The following is a 16,810-nucleotide window of genomic DNA, read 5'->3' on the forward strand; positions in this document are numbered from 1 at the left end:
ATAAGAACTGAAATTTCTCAAAACAAACGGATAACCCTCTGAAAAACTTGGGTGAAAAAGGGTCAGGAACTATAACCCAAAATAGAAACAAGACAGCAACCTTCCTGAAACTGAAAGAAAAAATAAAACAAAACAAAACAAATACTAGAAATAAAACTGGAACTTCTCACAACACAAGGATAACCAAAATAAAAAGGGAAAAAAAAATTGAAAAAGAGTTCAGGACTAACAAAAGGATGAAACCACTAGGACTATACTAGACTATAGACAAAACACAGAGACAAGGAAACTGGGGCCAACGAGAGGGAAACTGGACTAACCGAAGTCGACTGACAAACACACTCAAACAAGACTAACGGCAACAGCACGGAGAATTCACACGCACAACCAAAGAGGAGACAAGGAGGAAAATGCTGACAAAGATAATGATGACAAAAGGAAATGGAGACACCCGAAGGTACTGTAGACAGAAGTAATGAGAACACTGACGACAAACGGAGGCACTGAAGACAAAGATGGCAATCAAGATAATGCAGATAGACAAAGGTAAAGCGTACACGGACGACATAGGAGACAACGAACCAGCAACGACGAGAGGGAAATGAGCCCTATAAAGGGTTCGAGCACACGAGGATCAGCTGAACACAATCGGATGAAGGAGGACTAAACAAGGGAGTATGGTTATTGAAATTGACGCTGTGGGACAAGAGGAGCACATGGCCAACAAAAACAAAGACACAACCATGTGTTCAGGCACAAGATAAACAAAGAAACATTGAACAAAGACAAGACAGACAAGGCTGTCAGGGCAGGATCCTGACAGTCACAGGACGCGCGGTATGACAGTTGTGTCCGACTATGTATGAACTAGCTGTATACAGTATTTTTATATTTAACATGCTAGTTTATCAGTATGTTTGAAAGTATATTTTTTCTATTATTGGTGCTTCCATAGGCTCACTCTCGTGCATCTGCGCGGTTTAAAACACCAAATAGTTATGCTATGACAAGTAGGGCTGTCGCAATAACCGTAATACCGCGCTATTGACGAGCAAACCGCAGAGGAATGCAAGAACCGCAGCAACCGCGATTTTTCCGTGTTTTATTTTTTCGTAAGGTTATGCCCTTCTCGTTTTACACTTCATGCATGTGGACTGAATATTAAACAAGTTAGTAATGATAACATAATGTGTACCATGCTGATTTGTACAGAGGCTCCGTAGATTTGCACTTAACAAGCCTAAATAGACAGTGAATGAGAGCGAGATCGACTGAGCACGTGCGATTACTTGTGTCTGTCCTCCAGGCTGAGTCATATATATTTGTGAAAATAGGTTGTCCTGTTCAAGGAAAGCGAAATCTCTGTCTTAGCATCGATGCATAGCTGGTCAGCTGAGCCTTCTAAAGTGGCGCTCAAAGTTAAAATGATGTAAAACTAAACTTGCTGTCGTTGACAGTGCTTGCATGTTTTTTCCTCACAAGAATACCAACATGTTCACCTTCTCTGGTTTAGGAAGCGGTCTTTTTCTTTACTTTAGCATGAAAACTATCCATCGTTTCCTCAGTGTTAATGTAATTTTTGCTGCGCACACCTTCGCGCTCCTGCTGAAGCGGCAAGTGTAAACCAGGCTCTACACTCTAAAGCTGCGTTCACACTAGCAGCGACTTTGTCAGGTTGCTAGTGGGCGTTCTCACTTCTGGTTGCCTTGACAGCGAATCAGGTTTCGTGCCGCTAAATACAAACATTTTGGAGGCAAAAGACTAAATATAATATAAATATGAATTAAATCCGTACATACAAACAAAAATGAATGAGAAACAGAGCCTACTTTTTTTCCATTGCATATGTTTATCTATGGCTGAGAGGAGAACGATCACATGGGCACTGCCGTCTTCTTTCCTATTAGCTGTCGCTCACGAAAGTCGCTCTTCATTTGCATAAAGTTGAAGGATTCTGAACTTTGTCGCCTCGCTGGACACGCCCCATCCGTCGCCAACGGCCGCTGTCGCACTTGTCACCAGAAATCGCCAGCTCTCCATTAAAATGAATGGGATCGTGCTTTGTCGCTTGTAGTGTGAACGGGGGCTTAAGACCTGCGCAGTTCAAACGAGTAGCGCGGTTCCGTAATGCTTTCAGCTTCGTTTGCCGTTTGATGTTTCTCATATGCAACAGAAATGGCAGCACTTATGAGTTGAACAATGCAGTGGTCACGCCAGTGCAACCGCACACAAAATTTAGTCGCACAGGCAGAAAAAGAAGCCCTGCTAATGAAAATTTCATTTCACAAACCTTGCAAACTTTGTCGAATCCTGTTGTGAAATCTTTTGAAGTGTGCATTTGTTGTCTGAGTGATGGTTCATCTGTCCATGCAAATTGGATGCGGACAGAAGAGTTAATCTGTCACTGCATATGCATGGTCAGCAGATTTTGAATCCTTGATTTTAAACCAAAGTTGGCCACTATGTCATATTCATGTCATATTCGTTGTGTGCCGTACATGAAATTAGCACTACCTTGTGTTTATTAGAAAAAAAAAAGATTCCCAGTGTGCATGACTTAGTAACAGGGCTTACTTCCATTTATTCATATTTTTTGACAATTTCTTTATTTGTGGAAAATACTACAGTGTCATTTCTATATATTTGCAGAGCTTAATCTTTCGTGTTAATCATTAGTATGAACTTTGGTTATACAGCAGGCTTACATGAATCACAGGAAACCCGTTCTGTGCTATATTTATGGTCATTTGGTCTTTTGTTAGTGGTAACATGTCATGCTGTTCATTCAGTGCCAGGGAATTGTTTTCACACCAGCTTTGTGTTCCTGACCCGCCTACACACAATATTGTTTTCAGTGAAAACAATCAAGATCTCTCTCCTTCCTCTCAACCTCCTCTCAAAGTGAGGAAGGAGCTATCCTTGCATGAAATTAGTGTTTTTTTCTGTGTATATAGATACGAATGCAGCTTAGAGAGTGTTTGTCTCTAGGCAGTGATGGTTTGTAAATGTTAACGTTATAAACACAAGCTGTTATGAATTATGTAAGCATAATTGAACATGTGCTAATGTTACACAATTTGTACTGATGGATTCATCTCAATACTTGCAGGGGGCATGATCGTTTTATAAACTTTTCACAACAGATTTCATGGTGACAGGTATCATTTTGCCACTTAATAAATGCAACATAATATTGTCGGATGTCTCAGAGTATCAATGTCATCATAACATTTTCCATTGAATTTTTTATCCGTTTTAAGATTTTGTCAAATCTTTTTCTACACACATGGCATTCAGTGGGTAGCTGTCAGGAACCGAATGCTGCCAACAAAAGCTTCTTTCTCACACACACTAATGCTCCTCTCATTTCCCTCTGAGTGTTGCATGCAGCATCACAGACGAGTTGCTGTTTCCTGTTAGGTGGCGCAGCAAATAAGAGACAACATTTGCATTTTATAATGAGCCATGCCCTTTGAGAGATGAGGGATTCTGTTCATTCTAATCAGAACAACAATAATCATATCATATTATTGCAGGGTCCTACTAGCCAGCTTCTTGGGAGGGTGCTAGTAGGGATGGGTATGATTACTTAAGTTCCTCAACAGCAATGATCAATCATGAAAATGCATTTATTACGTTTAAATACTGTGTTTATATATTGTCCACATTTACACTCCTTTTTTCCTCAGAGCAGTGACTTTTTCAGGTAACCCCCTTTAGATTTGTTTATTTTTTTCATGCACATTTTCATAGCTATGCAAATGAGGACATACCATAGAACTTTACTGTTTTTATATAAAGCTAATTATAACGACTACAGACTCATCCAAGCCATACCTCTAAAAGAAAATATATATACTATACAGTATATGCAAAAATCGCTCATAGTATAGTTTGGATAGTTTTTTTTTTCTAAGTATAGACATCTCACATGTTCCTCAAGAAATGTTTGTGGTTTTTTGTTTCCATTGTTCTTTTTCATAGTGGGCTAATTCCATGGATAAATAAGTAATAATAATAATAATAATAATTAATTACATTTATATAGCACTTTTCTAGGCACTCAAAGCGCTTTACATTGTCAGGGGGTATCTCCTCATCCACCACCAGTGTGCAGCATCCACCTGGATGATGCGACGGCAGCCATAGTGCGCCAGAACGCCCACCACACACCAGCTTATTGGTGGAGAGGAGACAGAGTGATGAAGCCAATCAGTACACTCTAAAAAAATGCTGGATTAAATTGCTGGATTAAATTTTGGGTTATTTTGGCAACCCAACGCTGGGTCAAATATGGACAAACCCAGCGTTGGGTTATTTTAACCCAGTCGGTTGGGTTAAATCTTTAACCCAACATGCTGGGTTGTTTTATTTAACTCAACTATTGTTTAAAATGACTACTTTGCTGTTAAAAACAAACTTGAAAAAGGTTTAATAATAATAATAGTAATAAAAAAAAATCACAGAGAATTACTAGAGGCAACAGTAACAATCAAAAGGTAAAGATTTATTAATAAAAAAGAACATCCAAATGTAAGACAAAAGAAAGCATATATAAATTCATATAGCAAAAAGCATGATATATTTTCATGCTCAATGAACAATAAAACAGCATATAAAACAATTATATCCAATTTCCGTTTTATAAATATAAAAATAAATAAATAACATCAATAAATTACATTAGCTTCGATTTTAACATTTACATTATATACACAAGTAAACACACAAGTAAAATGCTTCATATATATTAGTTTGACGACTTTCCCCTTCATATAAACTCACATAACTTTTTAGAGAGTAAGTTTAACAAAGAGGCACAAGAACACAGTGGCACAAGTAAAATGCTTTAGATATATGTGTTAGTCTGACAACTTTCCTCATCATATAAACTCGCATAACATTTTAGAGAGGGTTAGTTGTCATGGTGCCAGTACTGCTCAACATGACAAATATCCACGGAGCAGTCATACTTAAGGAGATTCTGTTTCTGGGAGTTTGTAGACAACAGTCTGCAAAAATTCCCACACTGGTGCGCACTGCTTCGGGAAATGGATGTCCAAAACATAAAAAAGTTTAAAGCATGTGTCCACAGCACCAAGGAGTGTGTTTTGCTGCAGTGCCTGTTTGCCAACAACAGCAAAGGCTTGATGGCATTGACTGTCATCCCCAAGACCAAGGACAGAGGGGAAGGGTTTAGTGAGCTCAGCCTCCTTCAAGTATTCAACCATGTTGGTCCCAACCTGTTAAAAACAGAAGAATGTTAAAAACATACAACTCACTATGCATTCACAATGCAGCATTATAAAACAAAATCAATCATTAATATTTTAGATATCGTGCAGTTGACTCAAATGACATTCTACATTAATTTGCACAATTAGTCCTTCAGTTTTTATAGGGTGCTTCTCAAATGGAAGGTTGCATCCTAGTAAGGCTGTCTGTCCAAGTCCAGTCCTTCTGAGGCTTCTAGGCTATAGAGTCCTGCTCAGTATTAAATGCTACAATGAGACATCTAGTAAGTGCGCATGGCTTTGCTATGTCATGCATGTTTTCACCCCCATGGTCAAGCACAAAGGGGGGAAAATATATTATAAATCTTTATATTAACTGACTTTCTATTAAAGCAGTACAGGCAATTACAAATGTTTGTGGTCTCCCTGTGGCATTATGTTATTAATTTACAACATAACATGCCTTTATCAATCTTTTTTTTTTTGCATTACATAGTGACATTACATAGTGACAAGTAGCCACACAATATCAGTCTATATTAGCACAGCTGTGATTTGGATGCAAGTAGGTAATTACAGCTGATACAGCATTCACGTTAATTTACAACATAACATGGCTTTATCAATCTTTTTTTTTTGCATTACATAGTGACATTACATAGTGACAAGTAGCCACACAATATCAGTCTATATTAGCACAGCTGTGATTTGGATGCAAGTAGGTAATTACAGCTGATACAGCATTCATGTCTTTATTGAACATCCCATTAAACATGTAAGTGAACTTACCTTGTTGTTGTTGCCTGGATAGTCCACAACATTTTTTTTTAGTTTTGTAATTTTTATGAGTTTAGGATGTTGTGTTGTTTAAAGATCATATTTTTTCATTTAGTACTACCCTTCAGAAGTTTCATATTATTTACATATTTCACAGAATACAAAAGTAAAATGTAATGATCATAAATAATTTTCAATAAGTTCACTCAGTTTTGTAATTTTTATGAGTTTAGGATGTTGTGTTGTGTTGTTTAAAGATCATATTTTTTCATTTAGTACTACCCTTCAGAAGTTTCATATTATTTACATATTTCACAGAATACAAAAGTAAAATGTAATGATCATAAATAATTTTCAATAAGTTCACTCTCCATTTCTTTTAATACATTGTGTTTCCTTCTTGATAATCAGTGAATGTTTTCACTCTATGTAATGGGATGTTCAATAAAGACATACAAGATTATAATTATAATTCGTTATCTTAAAGGCAGAGTTCATCCAAAAATGACAATATTTTTGTTAAAATTACTCACCCTCATGTTGTTTCAATCCCGTAAGACTTTGTTTATCTTCGGAAAACAAATGAAAATATTTGTAATGAAATCTGAGAGGTTTCTGTCCCTCCATTGACAGCCTACTCAACTACCACTTTCAAGTGACAGAATTTTTTTTCACTTCCACATCAATCTCCAATGTGCATTCACGAGAGAACAACGACAGAGCAGACATTCTCACGATACAACCCATCCCGGAAGCGCTGCACTGTTTAAAAGCAGAGGAAGAGGAACGCTGTATTCAAGCTTCACTAATTAAATTCTACATTGATGGTGCTTTAGGTCTTGTTTTTTGTTTTTTTAAATGGAGCCAAAGTGAGCATTTTCTGGATGCCTTGAAAGTGGTAGTTGAGTAGGCTGTCAATGAAGGGATAGAAACTTCTCAGATTTCATTACATATATCTTCATTTGTGTTCCTTAGATGAACAAAGGTCTTACAGGTTTGGGGGGGGGGGACTATCCTTTTGTGTTTGTATATATTTAATAGGAAATATATAAATTACATGACCAATTAATGCAGAAAACCAATTAATTCCAAAGGGTTCAAATACTTTCTCTTGCCACTGTATATAGCTTTTGGAGTTCTTTTCGGATTCTGAGCCATGACAAATAAAGAATTTAACACTGAGATGACAGTGACTTGATAAACACCTGATATGTTTAGCCATTTTAAGTTGCTCCTAGTATGGTTTGCATAGTGATGTGTGCAATACAACATTACTTACATGCTTGAATTCAATGAAAGACTTGATATTTTCTTTCAAGCTTGGTTTGAACATTTTCATCCCATTTTTTGTAGACAGGGGTGGGCAGTATCACAGGAAGCAGCCTGAGTGCAACGTCACTTTGGACTTCTGTGCAGATTCATATTTTGTATAAATTAATTATTTTGTCGTCATTATTTTAAGGAATAACTATCAGTTCTTGCATTCACAACTGTACCTGGAGACAAATTGTCTACATTGTGAATAAGCTCCTGAGCCTTTTTCTCCTGGCTGGCAAAGCAAAAGATTTTGTCTTTGAAACTCAATTTCCAAGTTTGGAAAAGTCTCTCTGCATGGTCGGGGAATAATATAAAGAAGTCTTGTGAAATCTGAAAATGAGAAATCAACAGTGCATTAACTTATTTGAAAAACTTAAAAGGCAATGCTCTATCTACAGCCTTTATTGAAAGTGTTTAACCCATTTCATAGGTTTTTCAAGTTATTTTTTAAGACTATTAAGTTCCAGAGCAGTACAGGCAAACTAATTTTGGCCTCTACATGGTGCTGAAGCAGATGTCTCTTAAATGATCTGCTGTAATTAAATGTCCAGTGACACCCGGCTTGGACACACTCAAAATAACTTGATGAACTATATACATTATGCATTCTCCTTAGATAAGAAAACAAAAAACGAACATTGGCCCCCAAGTCTTTTTGCACTTAAAGCAGATATATCCAATCTTAAATGTGCATTTCTTCACTCACAACAAGCAGCTATCACAGGTGCTTTTTAAATTTCAGTTGTAGGCCTATCTTTGGTATCATTGCTTCAAGTGATTTTTCATCAAGCAGCAGGAGGGTTTCTTCATCAATTTGTTCATCTGTAAAGAGAAAGAGAAGAAAAAAGGCAACAAGAGAAGAATGTAAGAAAGCTGGCTTACCCAGAGCACAATGGTTATAATGAACATATAGAGAGGTGCATTTTCATTTTACCTAAATAAAGTTTACCTTTAAAGCTTGGTATCAGGACATCCAAGTTCCATTCTTTCAGCTTCTCCTGTACAAAATTATCCATTATTATTCTGATGGGATACACCAATAAGAATTTTTTGCCCGATACAGATATTTTTCATTTGCTCACTTATTTGAACTTTTCTCATTAAAACACATGTTTTGATCATGTTTTCAATTATCAAAGGTCAAAAACACATGCATTAAACTTATTCTCTGGGGCGTTTTTGGTATTTTCGCCTAAATTTGACATACTCAAATTCAAATGTTTACCCTACACACATACAATGGAGGAAATGAAAAAAAAAGGTTTCATTGTAAAGAAAACCATTTGAACTACAAAATATGAGTGTAATTCTTTATAAATAACATTATATATTTTTCAAATATTACAATAAACACAAAAAAAACAATATCCGAGCCGCGTGTGCAGTATCCTTTCCGTGAGGGAAACTCGCCTTCAAAACACAGAGTCCACAAACTACAGCCCCCAATGTACAACGTACATTCCCGGATGCAAGACCCCCCCTCTCCCCCTCTAGTGACGCAGAGGTATCAAATTTCATGGCTCTGAAATGGCCGCCGAGTTCAGAGACTGTAATCTGACCAATTGCAGTCCACAAGCGACCACAGATCTCTATAACATCAGACGAGCTGGCTGTGCGCGCTTTGGATATGGAAAGCGCGTTTCCCCCAGACGAGCGTCTATTGCGCAATCTGGACAAAACGCTATATATCTCACCGATGGAAACACGCAGAAACGTGAAAATGGTCTTGTTTGAAAGAAGAGATCCTAATCTAAAAGATAATATAGAGTATATAGATATTTGTGGCTGTTTGTGGCTGACTGAAGCAGTGCTACGAGTATAAATGTAAATTCGCTCAGAGGTGATAAAATTTTACATTGCGATTCTATCGAAGATCATTCGATCAGTTATTGTCACACAATGAAATAATCTACATCGTCAAATTCCTGAGAATGAGTGCTTTCTTGTGATATATGACTTGACTTTTTTGTGGAAAATATTTTTTTTACTGCTTTATTTTTTTTTACATTTTACTGCTTTATGAATATAAAAACCAAAAAGAATGGTATTGTTTGTAAAGCAGACACTCCAAGCTTTCAAATGAACCCATATATGGGCTGATACCATATAAGGAAGGCTATGTAAATGAAGCATAAACATTTTTAACGCAATTTTGGACCGTATCCGGGTCCGCAGAGTTTAACTGGTTTTAAGAGATACTGGCTAGTTTATTGCTGAATAATCAAATCTCTTTCATTAAACAGGGACATTTAATATTCATATATTATTGTCTGACAAACTATATTTTGAACAGATTTCATTTGTTTCGGCAAATATGTAATTACTTTACACAGAGAAAAACGGATTATTCAACAGACATATTCATTGCCTTCATGTAGTTAATTAATAAAACATAACTTTGCTATATCTAAATTTTTTGTGCTATGGTATAGAACTATATGACTATGGTTTTAAAATTGCACCTTCTAAGATTGCCGATATGTCACACATGAACTCACTCATATGCTTTATATAAAGCCACGTCTCAACGTCTTAAGACATTAAACAAGCCACGACTGCTAACGTTATTTCTCTCTATTTATGGATATGACCAGTGCTGTAAGTAGGTTACTCCCAGTCCAACAGGTGTAAAGTAACGTTAGTCAGAATATAAACACTTATTGTAACGTTACTCACCCTAGTGTTTCAGGACAGGACAAAAACACGGTTTGGAAGATGGACTCATGATGTACTCACTAATTTGGAACAAAAGTTGATAGTTTATGGACACACCTGACGCGATCGAGTGTCGTGTCATAAAACAAACACGCGTCGTGCATATATATATATATATATATATATATATATTGTATATGTTTGCTTTATGACACGACACTCGCGTCAGGTGTCTATATATCGACCTTAAACCAACGAAATGTTGGCCAAAAGAGACGTTTGATTTATTAAAAAGGCATGAAAAAGCTGTATTACAAAATGGGCCTACAGACTAGCAAAACAAAGCTAACGAAGCAAGAAGTTCATTTTTAAAACTGTTAATGTCAAGTGAACCGCCTTATGTTGCATACTTTTGCATTTTCTGGTGTATAGTAATAGTTTTATAGATAAAAAAACACAAACATACCTTTTTTCTCCGAATAACAGCTGTCTTCGCTGAAAAACGATGGTTCTTGACTCCTGAGGCGATTCAAAATGCCCGCGAAGGTAGAGTTGAGGCGTCGAGGAGGGGGAGGGGTTCACTGTGTCAACTGTCACTAAAATTGACCCAACTGGTAACCCAGCGGTTGGGTTACACAAAAAACTACCCAACACTGAGAAAATAACCCAATAAAATGACCCAACAGGCTTAACCCAGCGGTTGGGTAGAAAAAATAACCCAACATTTTTTAGAGTGTAGATATGGGGATTGTTAGGAGGCCGTGATGATCAGAGGCCAATGGGCAAATTTGGCCAGGATGCCGAGGTCACACCTCTACTCTTTTCGAAAGACATCCTGTAATTTTTAATGACCACAGAGAGTCAGGACCTCGGTTTAACGTCTCATCCGAAGGACGGCGCTTGTTGACAGTATAGTGTGCCCATCACTATACTGGGGCGTTAGGACCCACACAGACCACAGGATGTGTATAGACATATCCACATATACAAGGTACAGATATGTAAAGACACTTTTTACATTTTTGGGTGAACTGTCCCTTTAAATCCATCATGAGTGTCACATCTGGTTCCAACTGGCATCTTATTATTGTCACACAAATATGAAAAATCAGTTTCTCCATATGTTAAAGTTGTATGCTCCTGTCTGATTGTGGCTATACATGAACAACCATGTGGAATGAAAGACAGAGATGACTCATTGGTCATGCTTGAATATCACCTGTGCTTAGAAGGAAGCCGTGAATCAGAAGTGACCCTTATTAGAAAGTGTGCTGGCTGTCATTCACTGAGAGGGATTACCTCATTAAGGACCACACAGATTTAGCACCACTGCTCTAATTACTCCCCTTTACCTACAGTATCACTATGAGTCATCACTATTGCGCTGATTACCATGTCACTAATGATAGAGATTGCATAGTTTACAAAATATCATCATTAACATATTTGTGAAATATTCATATATCCTGCATACTTTCTGTTGATTTAGTTTCTTTGCCTAACCTATGTTTGTTTTTATTTTGTTAACAGGATTCTGGCCACAGCAGGCCACCACATGAATATTTCATTAGACCTGCGCACGCTCAGGGCTGTGAGGGTATTACGGCCCCTTAAACTGGTTTCTGGCATTCCTAGTATGTAATCAAACATTATCTTAATCATATCATTGTATCTATACTACATGTGTATGTAGTATCTTAATCAAACATTGTGTTGTTTCATTTGAAACTGCATCCTAATCAGGTGCAAAGTGATAAAACAAGACAAAATGCAACAAGCTACATGCAAGGCATTTTCTAAAAAGTGTCCAATTATTTTGGTAGCTGCACAAAGAAATCTCACTGGTCAAAAAACCCACTCCATGTATCTGTAATTTGTCACATCACACTTTGTTAGGACACAGTGTTATAGTTGTTCTTTTACATGTGGATGCTGTAGTGTTAACGTTTTTCCACATGTGAAGGAATGAATAGTACAGATTTATATTTTTCTTTTGATTATTTAAGTGTAGTAAGGTTTATTGATATTTATATATATTCATGTTTTTTATAGGTCTGCAAATAGTTCTTAAATCCATAATGAAGGCAATGGTGCCACTGCTACAGATTGGTCTGCTGCTGTTTTTTGCCATTCTCATGTTTGCTATTATTGGATTAGAGTTCTACAGTGGAAAACTCCACAAAAGATGCGTAGCTTTTTCAAACATTACAGGTAAGGAGGATCACACTCTGAACAGACACAGGAACAAGAACATGCACAGACCCACACGTCCACATATGTACAGACATAGAGTACATCACTATATTTATTACATGTATGTGCTTTTCAGATGCTGGGATCCAAACCAAATATTTAAATCTTTTGAATTCTTAAAAAAATGACAAAAAAAATGAAAACAGTATTTCAGATCAAAAATTCTTACAAAATTTTTTCTCTGAAAGTTGACTACCATTTAACATCTTTTAGGGTTACAAATAACCCCATGTTCTTAAAGGGATAGTCCACCCAAAAATGTAGACTGTGTTATCATTTACTCCCCCCTGAAGTAATTCCATATCTGTATGCATTTCTTTCTTCTGTGGAACACTAAAGAAGATATTTTGAAGAATGTTGGTAACTAAAGTTTCAGGTCTCATTGTCTTCCAAAGTATTTTTTGTCCATTCAGCAAAAGTCAATAGGACCCAAAACCGTTTGGTTACCAACATTCTTATATATTCCTATAATATAGTCCTTTCTGTTCCACAGAAGAAAAAGTTATAAAGGTTTGGAACAACATGAGGGGAAGTAAATGAATGTTCATTTTGTGAGTGGACTATATACACATGCATGTTATTAAATATTACATTTAAGATTACTATTGACAAGAATACCATCATTGACATTTGCAAGAGCAGATTTGGCAATCCCTCACGATTCCATACAGACCTACCAGTCAGGGGATCGGCTCCTCCCATACAGGAAGTAAACACTTCATCCTTCTGTTGGCCTCTTCTATTAGCTGCATGATAACAAATAGCAAAACAAGCAAACAAATGACACAGATATATTATTAAAAATGTAAAAGTTGAACACTTATACAGTCAGTATGCAATTCATGAAAATAAAAATCTTTCTCATCTCATGCAGACTCTGAGAGAGCAGACTCATCAGAACTTGACTTCCCGTGTGGGGCCAAGCCTTGTCCTGAAAATTATAACTGCACTGGCCCCTGGCAAGGACCCAATGATGGCATCACTCAGTTTGATAACATCTTATTTTCCATACTCACTGTATTCCAGTGCATCACCATGGAAGGCTGGACAGCTGTACTCTATAATGTGAGTTACTCTCTCAGCTGAACGATATGTAGCAGTTTTATTCCTGTGCTTGGAATGATGACACTTCTGTATTATAATCCTAATACATAAAATTATTATCTTATTGTAGTCCAGTGTTGAATCGTTACTTCATGTTAAAGTCTTCCTCAGGAGATCTCACTTGATCATTAATCTACCACATATTGTTGTTAGATGAAACGGGGTCATTAGCTTCTTTGTAGTATTATTATTATTAGTGACTGGTTGTAAAGTACACTGGTTAAGTTTTTGGTTGGATGAGCGTGTCTTTGCTTTCTCTTGATACCGTGGCTTTGGGAGACGTTGATCTGTTGTGTTCATGCAGGCACCTTACTTTTACATTGTTCCCTAATCCTGTTCCTTCTTTTCTCCCCAAAATTAGAACATAAATCATTATAGTTTTGAATGATGAAATTGCACGTATGGTTGGTCCATTTTAGCTGAAATAGTTGCAGTTTATTTTTGAAGAGCTTCCTCTTTCCGGATTCTATCCATCTGTGATCATATTCGTACACTGGTTGTACATACTGTACAGCATGCAACACTGTGTAGCTTTCCCCTGACATCTGATCTTCTTTCAAGCTGATTCAAGCACAGTAACAACTCCCTTTTCATAACAAATCACATTTGGAAGGGTTTGTCAAAGTGGTTTTATCTCCAAACAGCTCCAAGTACTGGAAAATGAGGTGTTAGATACAATCTTTATTCTGCATTAGATTATTGGAGCTTTTGGTGAAATTAGTTTGGATGGTTGACTACTATCATACTAGTGCCATTTATATGCTGAGTTGGCTCTGTTCTTCACTGTCATCCAGTAGTGCTGGTATCTGAGCATGGAAATTCATTTTCTTAGTTTTAATATGTAATTTTTGTGGAGGAGGACTTATTCAGGCTTTCATGCATTTAGTTTGAGATAAAATCTTTATACAACAAAAAGAAAGCTTAGAGACCTTGTTTGAAGGAATTGGAAAGATTGGAGGTGTTACTGTTTGCACCTCTGTTGTTTATTCATGACTTTTGAGGATGAGTCGATGACTACATCGACTGCTTTTACCAAGTGCCTAATGAATTTGCATTGAAAAGACCTGTCAGTCCACTTCTGTGTTGTAACACTGCAACATTCCATTAAAACATAAGAATTGTCATTTTTTATTTTGTAAGGTGACTTTAAAATTTTGATATCTGGTACTTTATGGAAAATCTTGAAAAGCCATGGACATTTCTAGAGTTCTTTTTTTTCTAGTTATGCTCACCTTTAAAATATTTCATCTGGTGAAAATTATCTTTTGAGGGTCTGATTACTTTAAAATTATTTTTAAAAATCATGATCTCATAATTTTGAATGTCTGGAAGAGTCCACAGTGTTTTTAATCAGTCACATGGTGTCATGCGTTGACGTAAGTCATGCTGACACAGACAGAGGTGTTTTTCACACTCATAACTGAGCTGATGCAGCAGCGTCGGGATGCGGGGAACACCCTCTCAGCTCAGCTGGGCAACAATGCCACCTGCCCACGCACTGATCACACCCTTTACACTGCCGAGCAGAGCCCCACTGAATCGTCACCATTGCAAAGGCTTGGTTTATGGTTTTCTGACCATCTGAACCCAGGCATTTAGTAGATTTAGTAGCTACTGCAAATTAAAATCATAATGAATTATTTTCGTTGTTTTAATCACTTCCTGTTTTGTGTTTGCACAGACCAACGATGCATTAGGCTGTACTTGGAATTGGCTCTACTTCATTCCTCTAATAATAATTGGCTCCTTCTTTGTGTTGAATCTGGTATTAGGAGTCCTGTCAGGGTAAGTATTGTTTTCCACAATGGACTTTTAAGACAAACTGACTCTACATCTAACCCGATGTCTGAGCTGACACAGGGGTAATGAGTTTTATCAGAGGTTAATGTGAAATGTATTAACTTCATCTCTGGGGACAAGAGGTAAGATTAAGTTACTACACATTCAGTGGCTTTGTCTGTTTCTCGTTCTACACATCTCTCATTTTTCTGTATTCACAAACACTACCAATCAAAAGTTTTTTGAATATTTTTGAGTTAAGTCTTTTGTGCTCATCAAGGCTGCATTTATTTGATGAAAAATACAGTTTAAACCATAATATTGTGAAATATTATAATAAAAAAAAACTTTTCTATTTTAAAGGGTTAGTTCACCCAAAAATGAAAATTAGGCTGTGTTTTACTCACCCCAGAGCCATCCTAGGTGTATATGACTTTCTTCTTTCAGATGAATCCAGTCGGAGTTATATAAAAAATTGTCTTTGATCTTTCAAGCTGGTTAATGCCACTCAGCGGCTTTTCAAGAGACTCACCGGAGCATGCGCAAGACTGAACTCATACGTCATCAGCCCGGAGCTGCTTCCGTGTACAAATGTTGCCGCGAGCTACATTAAAGTGATTATTACGTTTTGAATATGGATATTTTTCTTACAAAAATGCATGGATTCGCTACAGGAGGCCTTTGTTCACCCCCGGAGCCGTGTGAGATGCTTTTTTTTAATGGATGGGCTCTTTTTATTTAACTTCTTTTGGACTGATGCATGCAGCACCCGATGAGTGGCATTAAACAGCTTGAAAGATCAAAGACCATTTTTAATATAACTCCGACTGGATTCGTCTGAAAGAAGAAAGTCATATACACCTAGGATGGCTCTGGGGTGAGTAAAACACAGCCTAATTTTCATTTTTGGGTGAACTAACCCTTTAATGCATGTTAAAATTTACTTTATTCTTGTGATGGCACAGCTGAATTTTAGCAGCCATTATTCCAGTCTTCAGTGTCAAATGATCCTTCTGAAATCATTCTAATTTGCTGAAAAACATTAAAAAAAACTTAATTATTTTAAACTTTTTACTGGTAGTTTAGTTCCAGTGCAAGCTAAATGTGCATACTTCTCTTGTGACATAAAAGCTTATACATTTGAGTATGACGAAAGACAATACAACAGTAGTGAGACATAACTGAGATTTTATCAAATTGATGACACATACCTCTTTGTCATGTACTATAATGTGAGTATTTGTAAGTTAAATTCATTACCTTAAAATTCAATACATTTTATGTCCAAAAACGTATCAATTTATTGCCATTTTTTAAAATCTGTTCATGAAAAAAAAAATGTTTAAAGGGTCATGTGATGCTATTTTCAAAGATCATTATTTTGTGTTTTAGGTGTAACAGAATATATTAGCATGCTTTAATATTCAAGAAACACATTATTTTTCACATATTGTACATTATTGTAGCTCCTGTATTCCCAGTCTTTCTAAAGCATGTTGATTTCTACAAAGCTCTTTCCTCCAAAAAGCTCAGTGTGCTCAGATTGGCCACCTGACCCAGTGCATTGTGATTGACCGAACATCACAAGCATGTGTCAGAAATGTAACCATAATCGCAAGCTTCAGCTTCCAAAGCAATTATAAAAACAGTTAATAATGTCGTGAGTTTGCACGACTTGAGCAGAATATATC

At 36.7% G+C, this 16,810-nt stretch overlaps 1 protein-coding gene across 2 annotated transcripts in view; it reads left to right on the plus strand.

Annotated features, from left to right (window-relative positions):
- The window catches only part of LOC107599003 (voltage-dependent R-type calcium channel subunit alpha-1E-like), a 146,413-nt gene that overhangs the window by 76,667 nt on the left and 52,936 nt on the right, over positions 1 to 16,810 (plus strand). For both annotated transcript variants that reach the window (XM_016290489.1, XM_016290490.1), the window contains exons 5-8: positions 11,514 to 11,617; positions 12,036 to 12,194; positions 13,111 to 13,301; positions 15,022 to 15,125. In XM_016290489.1, coding sequence (XP_016145975.1) covers positions 11,514 to 11,617; positions 12,036 to 12,194; positions 13,111 to 13,301; positions 15,022 to 15,125 — 558 coding nt within the window. The remainder of the gene's footprint in view (positions 1 to 11,513; positions 11,618 to 12,035; positions 12,195 to 13,110; positions 13,302 to 15,021; positions 15,126 to 16,810) is intronic.

This window comes from Sinocyclocheilus grahami, unplaced genomic scaffold (assembly GCF_001515645.1).
Source record: "Sinocyclocheilus grahami isolate Dianchi unplaced genomic scaffold, SAMN03320097.WGS_v1.1 scaffold259.1, whole genome shotgun sequence".
In the NCBI taxonomy this organism is placed as follows: Eukaryota; Metazoa; Chordata; class Actinopteri; order Cypriniformes; family Cyprinidae; genus Sinocyclocheilus; species Sinocyclocheilus grahami.